Source organism: Oreochromis niloticus, linkage group LG20 (genome assembly GCF_001858045.2).
Source record: "Oreochromis niloticus isolate F11D_XX linkage group LG20, O_niloticus_UMD_NMBU, whole genome shotgun sequence".
In the NCBI taxonomy this organism is placed as follows: Eukaryota; Metazoa; Chordata; class Actinopteri; order Cichliformes; family Cichlidae; genus Oreochromis; species Oreochromis niloticus.
In genome coordinates this window covers 13,517,143-13,532,176 of record NC_031984.2, presented here as the reverse complement: position 1 = coordinate 13,532,176, position 15,034 = coordinate 13,517,143, and the positions used below count along the sequence as shown (strand labels likewise).

General features: G+C 40.6%; 1 protein-coding gene across 1 annotated transcript in view; it reads right to left on the bottom strand.

Moving 5' to 3' along the window:
* The window catches only part of LOC100707506 (cadherin-4), a 237,707-nt gene that overhangs the window by 20,653 nt on the left and 202,020 nt on the right, over positions 1 to 15,034 (bottom strand). Inside the window, exons 8-10 of the mRNA XM_003438813.5 lie at positions 13,099 to 13,271; positions 6,280 to 6,417; positions 1,890 to 2,075 (exon numbers count right to left, since the gene is read on the bottom strand). Of these exons, the coding sequence (XP_003438861.2) occupies positions 1,890 to 2,075; positions 6,280 to 6,417; positions 13,099 to 13,271 (497 nt within the window). The remainder of the gene's footprint in view (positions 1 to 1,889; positions 2,076 to 6,279; positions 6,418 to 13,098; positions 13,272 to 15,034) is intronic.

Here is a 15,034-nt window from a genome sequence, read left to right as displayed (position 1 = left end):
TGTACATGCACGCAAGTATAAATAAATGTAAGCACGCTGGTGTGTATTCGTGTGTGACCTCGTGGAGCACTGGGAGCCCATTTACAGGCTAACCACGCTCAAGGCTCTTTGATCTAAAGCCAGTGGTATTCAAAACACAGGGAGGTCTAGAGTATAGCTGTAGGCTACATAAAACACACATACACACCGAGACACACACACACACCCTGAGGGAAGCCAAAGGGGTGAGAGGTCAATAACATGGCTTGCATCGTTTGCCCATGAGCCATCACATCTTACATCTCCTCGAATCGCTTCGCTCTTTTCTCTTTTTCCCTTTTACCTAATTTGTTCCGCTGGACTTCAGCTTTCCACCCCCTCGTCTTTTCACATCTGCCCTACCCCGGCTCTCTGTGATCTATGCTCTCTGCGGGCTGCATTCCTCAATCCTCGGAAATCTGTCTTCGCCTCACTTCACTTCTCCTTTCCACTTCCCCTGTCATCTTTGGTGTTTATCATAAGCTGTGATTTACATAACTTAACTACTCATTTGAAGCAAGTGGCTTTATTTGTGTGTCTGTGTGGGTTTGTATTTGTTTTTGTGTGTGTTTGTGTGTTTACTGGCTTTATTACCGTAACGTAAAACGAGAATACGTCTCACAAAATCCACAGAGAGCAGTGCAAATGTGTGACATGATCGGGTTAAAACCTCACCCCTTGTTTACAGAGGAATTCAACTCTCTTGTGGAAGACTGATGCGTACCTGGGTGTCAGTGTAATTCGATGTGTCTGTAATAGCAGCCACAGATGCCTTGGTTAAAAAAAATGTTTAAAAAAAAGCAGGAACAACAAGCTAGCACCAGCCTTATGGGTTCTTGACTTTACCTATTACAAGCTGTCTGATGTGAATGTTCCGTCTCCCTTTTCACAAAGCAAGCCAAAGCACCCTGTTTACTTGTTGAGACTGTCTATTGCTCGCTTTGTCCCAGGGGGTGTCCTGTCTCTTATTTTATGATTTCCTGATAACCTCCCATGGGTCCCTATGCAAGCTTAGGGCTACCCGACTGCCTGCTGAATTTTGCATCAGGGAGTGAGAGGAATGGATTATAAAAGGCAGTCATCTAGAGATAATGAAGAGAAGCAAAATGCCAATGCTCATTGCTCAGGGTGCTATGGGAATTATAAGGAGATGTTATTGCTATTTTTTTTCCAGATTATTATGTGATGTGAGATGCAGTTTGCAGGAGTCAGATACATGGTGAGAAAGCCCCTGGGTGAAATAAAACAGTTATTTCTACAAAACCCATGAAACACAGTAAGCACATTTACAGAAAGCCACACAAAGGATGGCCACAGAGATGCAAATCAGCCGGACACACATCTACAGTAAACGCACACACACAGTTTATGATTGATGTTATATGGAGGCTTTTTTCAGCTTGACATACTTTAGTTTTTTTCTAAATGGGTTAAAATCATGCGGACAACCTCTGACTGAGAGGTCAAACAGTAACGTAGCAGGCTGTTACAAGACAGGGCTTTGTTGTTGCTGTCATTTACCACAGCAGCTACAACATTATGAGTGTATAAAAAAACGTTGCCTTTGTAATTGAGAAATCAATACCTAATTTGCTACAGTGGTCTCACCAGCCATTGTGTTTAAGTCTCTGTGTGAGCGTACAAGCTGTTTCTGAAGGGCACAGCGGTCTCCAATCCCTCATTTGGACATAAAGGGGCATATGAAAGACAAAGACCCCAATCTGTCCCTATTTAACTCTGTAGTCTATTATTACTGCTTGCACCTAAATCTGGAGGGGCTTTGGCATTCAACAGAAAAAAACAGCGTGTTTCTTCTACAGTGACCTCCGTAAGGGGAAGACTCAGCATCTTATGTTAGGCCTGGATCTTACCTTCACCACGGTGACCATGCCATCATTTGAAATTGGGTCGGTGCGGATGGTAAAGTGCCCAGATGGGTCTCCGCTGATGATCCTGTAGATGGCATTCCAATTAGGGGAGTGCGGTTGATCAGCATCTATAACCGTCAGGTTAGCCACAACGACATCTACTCGGTTCTCGGGGACCTCTCCAGAAAACTGTAGAAAGAAAGAGTGAAATGTTACCTCGTGGTACATCACTTTGAAACATCTCACCGCTGCTGTGGTCGTTTAAGATGCATTGAGCCGTTTGAGTGTGGCAATTTCTACAAAAAGCCACTGAGTGCCTATCTTGCTTTTCCATTTGTCTTTATAGAAACATTCCTCCTTTCAGGTTTTCAGGTAGAGTAATTTTAATGAATTCGCTTTTACCACTGCTGGGTAGTAAACAAGCAGTAAACACAGTTTCACACTAGCAAGCACATGCACACAAGGGCGCTGTTCCATTTTCACTGCTTTCTGCATTGCTGGTACCCATCATTGATGAGCAATACTATTTCATCCCTTAAAAAGCCACAGAAACATGGGAAAAGAATGGGTGAGGAGAAAAGAACCAGGAGTGGGGAGGGTTAAAACAGATGTTTAAGTGTATATGAGTGGTTTTTAGTTGTCCCTGCCCTGTACAAAAACATGTGCTTTGCCCTGATAAGCCTCGATGAGGAGTGAGCTGCTGTCTGTCATGCGTCTGCTATGTTAGGGATTCATCAAAGCTCTACAGGCTCAGTAATAAATCCCACAAAGACCCATCAACTAACTTTGACTGTAGCCCTACCTACACAAACAACTTGTCAACTCTTAACCAATTACTTGAGGTCAGAGCGTGTTGGCATGACCTCATCTCATCTGCAGGCAACAGGCATGTGGTACCATACAGTCACCGTGTCACATGGGTAACAGGCATGGAAGAGCGACTGAGCAGCTTATGTGAGGATATCAAAGAGCAAAGCCCCAGACCAAACACTCCATCGGATCATAATACCCTGCCTGGCAAACCTCGCATCACCCAGCAAACAGCCGACAGCAGCGGGCAGATTAGGGGGCTGCGTCGGGAGAGCTGTTCAGAGACTCAATGACATTCTTAAGACAACAGACAAGTCCGGGTGGTCCTGATGCGCTGCCTGCTTTGGATAGGCAGGCTGTCGTTTGTTAGTGTTAGAGTGTGTACGTGTGTGCTCATGTGGTTTATTACTGTGGTTTGGTTCAGGGACTCCCCAATGCCAGTTCAATAAAATAAAACTTCAGTGGTGGTTCTTATAGGCTCCCTAAGGAGCATCTTCTTTCTCAACACACAGTAACAACTAAGGCCAAGTGTTAATCAAATCTGATGGAAGACTTTGAAGGGTCCACCGCAGCTCTGATTATCAGCGCCGCAGTTTGAGCTTTCTTGTCTCATTATCTCTTTATATAGAGGAGGGGGGGAGGCGTGATACGTCACATCTAGAGTTTGAATAAATTAAGTCTCATTTTTTTCTCTCAGAGAAAACTTTATTATTACTATACTCACGTGGCAAACACAAACTTGAAAGGGTTCTTTGCGAAAAAACGTCAAATGTAAAAGACTTAAACTGTCAACATAAATATGTACAGGAAGTCAAGGGCAAAGCATATTACAGTCAATAACTTCCAATTACTGCACTTTTGTCATTTTTGATTTTAGATAGCAAGTATGTTAACAAGCATCAAATTCCTGTGATGAGTAATGCAACACAGTGCACCTTTCAGCATAACAAAGTAATGCAAAAACGAGTCTAAGAATGCAGTTAATGTGAACATTTTCAAGGAGACAAGAGCCTTTCTATGCTGAATAATAGACGGGTGAGATCTTTGAGTAAACTTTCAGATAAGTACTTGAAGTCATTATTTTTCCTCTCTTAAACCAAAAGTTCCTCCCAATTATCATTTACAAATGCTCTGTTTTCAAGGCTTTAATTTTAATGACAGTGATCTTTGATGGATGCTGGGGTTATTGTTAATAATGGATGGAACAAAGAGCTTTTAAACATTGGGAAAAAAGCCTAGAGTTGCTCTCTTTCTTTCACTGTCTTAGTGATTTACTATATAAATGCTGCTGCAGCTTCTATTGGCTCCACTGTTAGTGGGTTTTATAACATAGACCTTCTGTATAACCATCTTCAGGCAGAGGCTTAAATTTCCTCTAATTACATAGGCTTGTATTTTTTTGTATATGATACTGTCCCCGACTGCTGGACTTTCTGATTGTGATTGGCACACAGTGCTGTTGGCTTTCTCACAACACTTGACAAAACACCTCTTGCCAACACCCTGAACTCTCTGTCACTTTTTTGGCAGTGGAGAAACACTAAAAGAGGCAAGGAGAGGTAAGAGCGAAAGCAGAGAAGTGACAGGGGACTTCATCATATAAGCTTTGTTAGGATAGTAGCTAAAGGAGGCCAAGAAAGCACTATAGTGAATCTTGCACAGAGACACTCTGATTTCATGGCTTTGCGTTTCTACGTATTCCCAAAAAGCAGTGAACACCATATTTCATCCGTCTGTACCATGGATGGCACATGCATGTATGCAGCCCTGAATACCCATCCAAAGTCTCCCCATCTGTACCCATGCACCACCCTTTGCGGACTTGAAAAATAGGCCAGCCTCTGATAGGCATGATGAAATATTAATCTCCAACATTAAAGACAAATTCCCCAAACTTTATATTTCTGGGACATGTTGAAAGATCTATGGGGTTTATTGCAAACACTAAATATTTGCATAATGGCCTGCATTCTCAACAAAATGGCTCTTATGTTATACCCCCGTGAAAGTGGATGATTTATGAAGGGAGTGGGTAAAAGTGCTCTGCTCATCGTGGCTCCAAAACCTCCACTAAACTTGATCATCAATATCCATGATAGTATTAACTTCCCTCTGTGACGCTGATGGAAATGCACTTAAACACGGTGGAATACAGAGAATATCAATCTATTATTGCCCACTATCATCAATACACCACCATCGGTAGAGAATCTTAATGCAGGAAGGGGGTGCCGAGTCAGTAGAGGCCTCTGATTTACAACGAGCCATGTCTACACTTTATCACTACTGCTGTACAAAATAGCTCCCGTGACTAAATAATCCTTCATTCCTTCTTCTCTCCCCATCATTCTCTCATCACTTTTTTCCTTTTCATTTTCCATCGTTGACTCTACTTGGTGGTCCACTCATCAGCTCCCCTTACTGTTTCCTTTCTTTCCTCGCCCTTTCCTCCGCTTCTTCCTTCCCTCTGCCCTCCGAATGCCCTGCTTTGTGTGACGTAGCAGTTCTCTGATGAGCTCTGTGACTGACATATGCTTACCTCCAACGCTAAGTCATCATCATAAGGGTCTTAATAGCCCCCAGGGCAAATGCTAATGCTAAAATTGCTGCTACCGCCTCTAAGAGTTGTGTACAGTGTACTGTTTGGCTGATACCGCCTCCGTCGATATTCCAGCAGTTGCAAAGCTAAGCACCTTATCTACCCGACATAACCAGGCTCTCATCCCTGATGATAGGAAGGCACACATCCAGAATAATCCTGACATCTGAAACCACACTGACACAGAGACAGCCTTTTCATCAAAACAAAACATGTCGAGCGCAGAAAAACAACTTCACTTCTTAAAAATTTTCTGAACAAATGCATGTGTCTGCCACATCCTATGAAACTTATTTCCAACCATAAAAAAAAAAATAATAATAAATAATAATTTTTTGTTTGTTTACAGCTTTAAATATGAAAATGATTGAGCTGCCGTCTCAAACATTTATACATTTTACAGACCAACAGATATATACTATATAAAATCCAAAGGAGTCAAAGGAGAAATAACCTGAATTTAGTGATGATGTTGCAGAATGGCACCAGCAGCAATATATTACATATACTGCGGTACTTTGGATTTTTAATTTTTACTTGGCTCTCAGTAATGACCTTCTGTAATGTAATCATCATTCTAAATATCACCATCATGACAACAATCATTAACCATTTGCTGGCTCTAGTTTTCTTGCTCATGAAAGTCAATGATATAGATCTGTTATTCCTCACGAGTGCGCGTACATGAGTATGTGTGTTCGGGTGTGTTTGTGTTTCAGCTCTCTACAAGCAAACGAGCAATTATCCTTTATAAGTCTCCCTCACTGTCCTTGTGTAAATCTTTCCTTGTAATGACATAACAGTGTCGATTCCTCCTTTTTCAATTTTTCCTCCCTCCATTTCTTCCCCCTTCTTCTTCTGATATATTTCTTTTTTATGATTTTTCTTCTCCAACATATGATTTCCGCCCTCTTCTCTTAACCCAACTCCTCTATTTCTTTGAACTGTTACCCATTGCCCATTACCTCATTTGTAATAACTCACAGTTCTGGAGGTCAGCATGGGAGGGTTGTCATTGATGTCCGTGACGGTGATGATGGCAGTGGCTGTGTTGGAAAGGCCAAAGTTCAGGTTGCCCTCCATGTCCGTGGCCTGCACGATAATGGTATACTGGGACACTTTCTGTAAAAGACAGTCATAGAAAAAAACAACAGTGTGCGGTTATTCATCTGCAAAAAGCTCCCTCTTGCTACAGCAGCAGCCGCAGACTGTGACTCCCATGGGGGAAAAAAGCTGAGCCTGCGTTCTCTTCTATAGTGACTGTCTACAGTCTTATTTGAAACACAAAATCACAAGGGTGAAGTCTTTCATTTGACTGAGTTGAAATCTCCTCACTGGAACGTATCCAGACTTCAGACCATCTGAAGGCACCACTGTGAAGCCTCCCCATTGGTACAGCATGCCATCAAAGTTATCAAAGGCATCGCTTATTCAGCGCCACTGATGGACAGATGTGAAGACAATGATCCAACTGACAGAGATTAATAGACTATCTATGGGGCAATAATATGAGCGAATGATAAATGCCGTTTCATCTCTTGAAATGACATAGTGTCACTTCAGTGGATGCTGAAATATTTCTTGTTTTTCTTCTCAGGCGTTTGCATTATTCTAGCCATGTACCTCCTTTCTCACCATTTTCCCCTCCCTCTGTTCTTGGCTTCCCCTGTCTCTTCTTCTGTCCCAGGGTGCAGTTAATGGGCTGCAGGAAGGATGGAGCCCAGAAGCTGACTGTCTGGATAATGTGTCTCGTCATTGAGATTCCCAATTACATTCCCAGTGTCTCTCTCACCTGCTAATTACCGAGTAAATATCCCAATTAGGCCAGGACGCCACATCAGGAGGATTAGACAGCGTCTCTCAGTTCCTCTCATCTTGATGCTAGATGAGATGCTGAACTCCAACCTTGTACACACACTCTCATTAACACCCATAAATACACACAAGCATCCACAAACACATACACACACCTCTCTTTCTCCATATCTTCTGCTTGCTTGACTGTCCCATCAGCCTGTGTACAGCGTGTACACAACACTCTCACTAATTAGACAAGGGAGTAATTATGTAGAGCTCCTCTGAACCTCTCAGCGCTGCAACAACACCGCAGCATAGCCAGTCTTCTCTGGAGTACTAAGGTCTGTTACTGTCAACAAGCTCTTAAAAGTCCACTGCAGACCAGTGGAAATCTTTAAAAGAGAATCAGTGTGGGAGTTTACAAAGAAGAGGAAGAAGACATTTCAAAAGTAAAGAACAGAAGATAGGATAAGAGGCGGCAGGGGATGCAACTGAGGCACAAGGGAGGGATAATACCAAAAATAAATCATGCTTTTTTTTCTAGCGCCTAACACCTCCAACACTCCAGTCCAAGAAGAGAAGGGAGATGCAGAAACTTTCCAAGTTTCAAAGGGCTAAAGTGCTGACTAAAAGTGGACCAGGTAAACACTGCAGTGTGCATCGTCGGATCTTCCTGTGAAGTTTATGTACAGTACAGAAGGTACTTTTTTCTGGCAAGGTTAAGACTTTTATCTGCTGTCTAGGAAAAATGCTGGGACACTGAAATATGCATTTATATGCTGGAGAAACTGTTTGCACACAAGTTTATTTGAAAAGTATTTACACATATTCATCCATCATACATATCCATTAATTTTCTGCAACATCCAGTTCCTTGTCCAGGTGGAGGAGGCAGCAATCTAAGTGCAGATTGGGGTAGGCGGTGGGTGGGGGGTGGAGACAGCCAATAGCTAGTTCTTGGGTCTACCCCAGGGTCTTCTTCTGGCATGACACAGGTGGCCTCCACAAGAGATCATCAGAGTGCTGAACCACCACAGCTGATGTCACACTTCTTAGCCCCTCCTACATGACTGGGTTCCTCACCATATCTGACACCCTTCAGAAGAAGCTAATACAAGACAACACAAAATTTGTGTTCAGTATGCCAATTGGTGTCTGCTGGATAAGCAGGTGCTGTAGAATAACTTCAAGGTGCTATTTCACCGGACCAAGTTGCAGCATTATTTGAAGTGAGCCCAAGTACCATCTTTAAATTGAAGGCCAAGTTCCATATAACAGGGGATGTCAGAGACAGGACACGAATAGGTGTCACAAAAAGACATTTCCTCATCCCATCAGCACTCAGGAAGTCAAGAGGATGGAATGTTCTGTCTGCAGTCCTGAGCTCAATCCCATTGAACACTTGTAAGATCAGCTTGGGTGTGTTGTTCGTGCCAGAGTGGCCAACACAACCACATTGGCTGATTTGCTGGTTGAGAAATGGGATGCCATCCCACAACAGTGTGTGACCAAGCTGGTGACCCGCATGACGAGGATGTGCCAGGTTGTCGTGGCTATGAATGGCTACTGACGTCCCTGTGTGGCACCATTTAAGGAGAAATAAACAGTCTTTCCAGCATTATAAGATTTAATGCCAAGAGACATTTTTAAAACAAAGAAATAATCAATCAAACACAAATTTCCTGAGTCTATTTAAGACCCTTAATTTCATTCTTAAATAATCAAATCAGTGTCAGTGAAATACGCGTACATAGCTATACCACATATACGAATGTGCACCCAATTTAATTTTTTAGTTTGTTTGTTTGTTTTATTTTTTTTTGTTAATGTGGCTAATGATAGCTCTGCTAGATCCAGCAGTTTTATTGCCTTTCAGGTGATGAAGTGCTTATATGCAAGCTTACACTGACTCAGCGTGCATACAACTTTCTGCTTGAAAGTCGTGCAGAACTAAGCTGGTTAGTAGGGCTGCCATGAGACTTACTCTTCAACTTGTTTAAAATGTCTTTTCACAAAGAGAAAGATGGGTTCTCTCCCAGTGCCAACTCTGGACTAGTAGTAACTGGTTATGTAACATCTTAGAACCAATAGTTAACTGTTGATTACTTGTTAACATGTTGATCCAATATATGGTTTGGATATTGGTCTAATCCTGATTCAAAAAGTTGGATTAGGTGTTGTTGACAGTGGGGAAAGATCTATGAGCCGATCCACTTAATTCAATATTGCTCTGGCTCTTTGGTTTTAAGACGCCACCTGTCACCAGCAGTACACTAGCTGCTAGAGAGAGAGCATTGCCTGAAGAAAGCTAACTGCAAAGGGTCAGCAGTTTGGAGGCATTTCACGGCTGTTACGTCAACAGCTTTTGGCATATATATATTTTCACTTAACTGCAGTCTGGGATATTTATCATATTACTGGATAAGTGAAAAGGGTGAAAATGGTGCTTTCTCTAACTTCTTGCTCTATTTCTGTTGTGCTCTTGATTTGCTGGGAAATTGTTTTATCATACTTACAGTAACATAACGTGTTGTTGCCAGTTTCATTTCATTTCACCATTTCACTCACATGTGTCTAAGGAGGTGCACATTTGAGTGTATGCTTTCACACAGTGAGCGCAAGGAAAGGAGAAACTGTAAAGCTGTAAAAGGCAGCAGTATGCAGTAGCTTTACCCCAGTCTCACACTAAGTTGACATGACTACTACAAATAAATTAGGTACAGAAAATGAGTATAATTTTATTTTGAATTTATTTTTCTTCTAATAAATACAAGTTCAATAAATCTATATTCTTGGGTATATTTATTTGTTGCATTTTATTTTACAAAGTCAGAAGAGAAATGCTTAAGTTGAGGCTGACACAAAATACTGATTATCAGTCTCTTCTCCAGAGTCAGGAGTTAATTTAACACCAGCATTGGAATGAAATTTAGTCTTGTTGACTCCACTTAGATCCCATTCTTCCAAAAGTTATGCCCTCATTTGTTATTTGGATAGTGGAGGTGGAGAGTGTTCCCAAAGGCTTTCAAATGGGTTTAAATTTTGTCACTTATCAACTATGTATTGATTTGCAGAGACTCTTTTAATCTAAGGACACCAACTTTGCCTGGACAATGCATTTTGGTTTATTCTCACTTTAGGAGTGTTAATTGTTGGTGTGAGGTTAAAAACATTTTCTGGGCTAGTGTGGAAGGTAAACCTGGGACCGGGATGTAGATGAGTGCTAGAAAATGGATGGATGATGATGTTTAAAGGGAAAAGAGGCAATGTGTAGCCATTCTTTTCCCTTAGTCTCTTTTCTGAAGATTTAAGAGCCTTGTTTGCACCTGGTATCAACATGCAGTACTGATGTGTTATCTGGTTAATGAAATCTGCTCATGGGTCTTAGACATGGCATCAAAAAGCATTAAAAATGTCTGTATTACTAGCCTTACTGTAATTTGACATCAATGCTAAATGGGGTTAGTAGATTTTTCAGAAAATATGACAGGTCCCAGGTTGGATGGAGGGATGATTCTCTGTTGGCTTGACTTATTCTTTTGCTGACGTAGGTCTGCCTGTAGTGTTTTTGTCAAGCTTGTGGAAAATAGCAGGAAGATGAAGAGTTAGATGAGCTTTCATCTTGTTGGGAATATGACCAGCTTGTGCATATTATATTTACACGTGGCTGTTGTCTGATTGTAAAGCAAGCAGATGTGATCTGAAAAGGAAGTGAAAGCGAGAACGCTGATCCCAGTGATACTAACCTGGAAAAACATATGTTATTAAAAAGGTTATGGGCAAGGGAAATAATTATCTCAACACAAGTTCTTTGAAGTACAGTCTTGCCTCTGTGTGTGTTTGTGTGCATGCGTGTGTTTAGGGGTGGCAAGAGTGTAATCCTACGTTTAGGGGTGACTGTGTGGATTAGCAGTGTACTGATAAACCAGAGTAAAAAGAAAAGCGGTTCAGCTGATACATTTTTAGTCTATGCTCCCCTTGTACCTCTCCCCCTCTGGCATCATCATGTCTCATCCTGCTTCTCTGTCTCCATCACACTATCTTCACTGCCAAATTCACACACTGACTCCCCCCTCATTGTAATAACCCACCTTACCAGCTCAGTTTTTGTTCTATTGCTCCCTTCAGTTTTCGTTTTTTCACTCTATTGCCTGTGTTTTATCGAGTGTAGATGTGATTATATGGGCTTTTGTGTTTGTCTGACAGGTGTCAAGGGCATTCTATCTCAGATATTTCCACTCTATCTTTACCACACAAACACCACACAAACACCCACACATGCACACTCACGAGCAGCCCACTGCTGCGTGATGTGTTGTTAATAGGTCTGTCACTGGTGACAGTCTGGGAGGATGATCTGTCTCGGAGATTTCTTTGCAGAGTTGTCACTGGCACATCCATGTTGTGAGAATAAACACATTTGGATCTTGTCACAGCTTTTAGAGCTCCACAAACAAGGTGACCGTGGACAATTTAATGTAAAAAAAAAAGATGACTTATGCACGCGCGTGTGTGTGTGTGCGTGCGTGCATGTGTGTGGTGACAAATGGCACCGTAACATTTGAAAGTCATATCTTAGGATGTCATCAGAGTAAACAATGCTATTAGGAACTCCATGAACACAGATACAAATGTCTTCCTTTTGACCAGGTATGGCTCATTCAGACATTGTGCAGCAATGCAAGGGTTCACACACTGTGACTAAAAATTATTTTATCATCTTTTAACGCACCAATTACCAATTAACAGGAACAGCTGTCTCGAAAAAATGTATCTTGTAAGAAAAGACAATATAAAATTCGAGAGAAAACCTCACCAGTCAGGTGATACCCTATGAGAAGCACTTGGCAACAGTGGGAAGGAAAAACTCCAGTTTAAAGTGAAGAAACCTCCAGCAGAAGGCTCATTAGGCACCTGGCAGTACTTTTTAAATGGAAAAATTATTTACCTGCACAATAGAAAATATGAGCTTGTATATAATAAGCTTTCTCATAAATTAATGGGCAATTAAAACTAGTTAAATGGTCATTTCATTGTTATATTGTTATGAAATGATGATTTTTTAAAAATTGTTCCAGTCTGTGTAACAAATACATTATCCTATGCATTCTATATAGTAATAAATATGACATCACAGTTGATTAGAGACAATTAAAGTCTGATGGGATCTGCACTTATAACATTTGCTAATGATAAATAAAGAGCTATTGTTATTTTGTGATAAAGGTTTTTTTTTATCGATCAGTAATCATATCTCAGTTCCCCGAGTTTTAAATATTGCATTTAGTCAAAGCCGTTGGCATGTTAAGGATATTTATAAGGGTTAGGGTGTTTAACAGCAGTAAAACAAGTGCCCCTCCAAACTTTCCCAAACACTAAATAAATTAAATTCACCACCATCTAGTGTAAGGTTTATGCCACAGCTGCTCTAAATGAATGTTAATGGTAATTGCTGAAATACTTTTTCATGTCTCTGCAATGGTTAATCCACCAGTATGCTTTAATTAAAAGGATAATTGTAATGCCAAAACATAATTACTGTTGTTAGCCATAAATTTTCAAATTAAATGTTTTTCAAAAGAGCTGAAAAAAAGTAAAATACATTATTTCTTTTAAACTAAGATGTCAAATTACAGTTATTTACTCACATTCCTGAACAAGTAAATAACTGTAACTGATTTACACCACCCGCAAACTTTTGCAGCTTCAAAACAAGTATTTTAACACCAGTTTTAACTTTACACTAGCCATTCAAAAATACCTATAGATGTACCAAACAGTATTTATCAGCCAAGAAAGTTCTATGAATCAGTTACCACTTTACAATGACAATCACATACTATTAAAAGATTGTTTATTAATCAGTTAGTAAACATTCATTAAAATGTCAGTGTTGTTGACTGAAAAGAGTTACTTCACATTACAAATTTACCATTTATTAAAAATTGTTACTATAAAGTGGTACCAGTTTTGTTTGATGAATGCGTCAGGAGAGAGAAGACCAACCTCTCGATCAAGACCAGGCGCCACTGTCACAATGTCTCCAGTCTCGCTGTTGATGGTAAACATGTTAGGGATCGGGCTGTGCGGTGTCTGGGACAGGATCCGGTAGCGCACCATTCCATTAGCTGTGGTGTTGTCATCTGCATCAAATGCTGACAGATGCATCACATATGTTCCTGAGGAAAAACAGAATATTTGTCAGCATTTATGTCCACCGGCACACACTTTATAGATCAACTACCAACCATTACAGTGGCTTATTATAGATATCTTTGTAAATAACTTGACTGATACATGGTAAAGCTTGACCTCCCCTCTGACTACTACCAATAGTCATTGGTAAAGCTTTTGGGTTAAAGCAGTTGCTTTTTTCAAATGCTCCAGATCGAAAAACTGCCTATGCTTTTATAGAGGTGATCACACTTGCTCATCAGTCAATTAATGGAGTGTATTTGATGAGCAGCACCTGGCTACTTCTTAGCCTCCTATGAAAGCCGTAACCATGTACTCTGTCACAGGACTGTGAAAACCTTCTTTTTCATGTGACTGTATAATATATTAAAAAAGCACACGCGTGACACAGACATTGGAACTGTAGGGAAATTATCCTGTAATTACTACTTGTGTCCATGAGGGCAGCTTTTCAACAAAAATTACTATAATTTTACAATTACATTCTATTGTTTTACTAAGATGTCATAACAGATTAAATTGCATCTACATAAATATATTTTTCATAGATACATTATTTAATATAATTTTAATGAATGTATGTTAATGGGACAGGTACAAAAATATGGGTAGCTGTTTTGTAAAAACGACTTGGACCAATACTAAAAATCAAACACAAAAGCATATATTCATGCAAATATTATTAAAATCATATGTTATAAAGATGATGTTTTTTATATTTAAATTATATGTTAAAAACTAATAATAAAAACTGATTATGACGCATTTGTGTTGCAGAGAATAAGCGTCTACTCTCTCACGAAAGCAACACTTGTTAGGTTCCTTCCCCGGTATACTTGTATAACTCTGTGGGATCACTGCCTGTCACCCAATCTCTCCATCTCTTTCTCCCTCTTGTTCTGCCTCTCTTGTAGCCAATTCTAATTGCCAGAGATAGTGATATCATGCCAGTGACAGCCCCTGTCCGAGGATAATTGTAACCGCAGCTCCCATTTCAAACTTCATTACATTTCAAAGCAACATTTGTCAATGACTCGGCCAGAGGGAGTACTCTAAAGGCCTCTCAGCGAGACAACAAAAAAGCTGTTAGGAACAGAGAGAGGGAGAGGAAAAGAGAGAAATAGAGGACAGACTCCATATTTGGTGTGATTCCAAGTGGAGAGACTATCAGTCCTCCACCCATCTTTTTTTTTTTTTTTAAGAGATGTGGGGATAGAGTGAAGGAGATTTAGAATCACAATGTGTCACACATCGCCGGGGTAATTTCATTAAGCTGCAGTCTTAGGGGGTTTAATGTGGACCCTTTGTATGGGGATCCTAAGCTGTGCCTGACAGGATTAGGTCCCCATAATGACTCTTTAATTTGCAAACTAATTCAAGTCTGTAATTGGCCTTCCATTGAAACCACTGGAGCTCTAAATTCTAAAACTCTCTTTTTTATGATTATTGTTCAGCTGAATGTCATGCATGCCATACTGGGACTTGTATGCTGTGTGAGGCGAGGCTCAGGCAACAGGGATGGTATCATTTAGGAAAGGAAATCAAAAAAGGAAAAGAAAAGATAATAAAAGTGAGGTGTGACGAAAGTAAGAAGGAAAGAAAGCAAAACAGAAAGAAAAGGTATTGAGCACCTGGACACCTTTTGAGATCACCTCTGGCGCAATAAACTCTGGCTCATCGGGTCCAAACTCACACACGCTTGCACACAGAGAGCTCATCTCTGTGATTCTTCCGCTTTGAGGTTAGA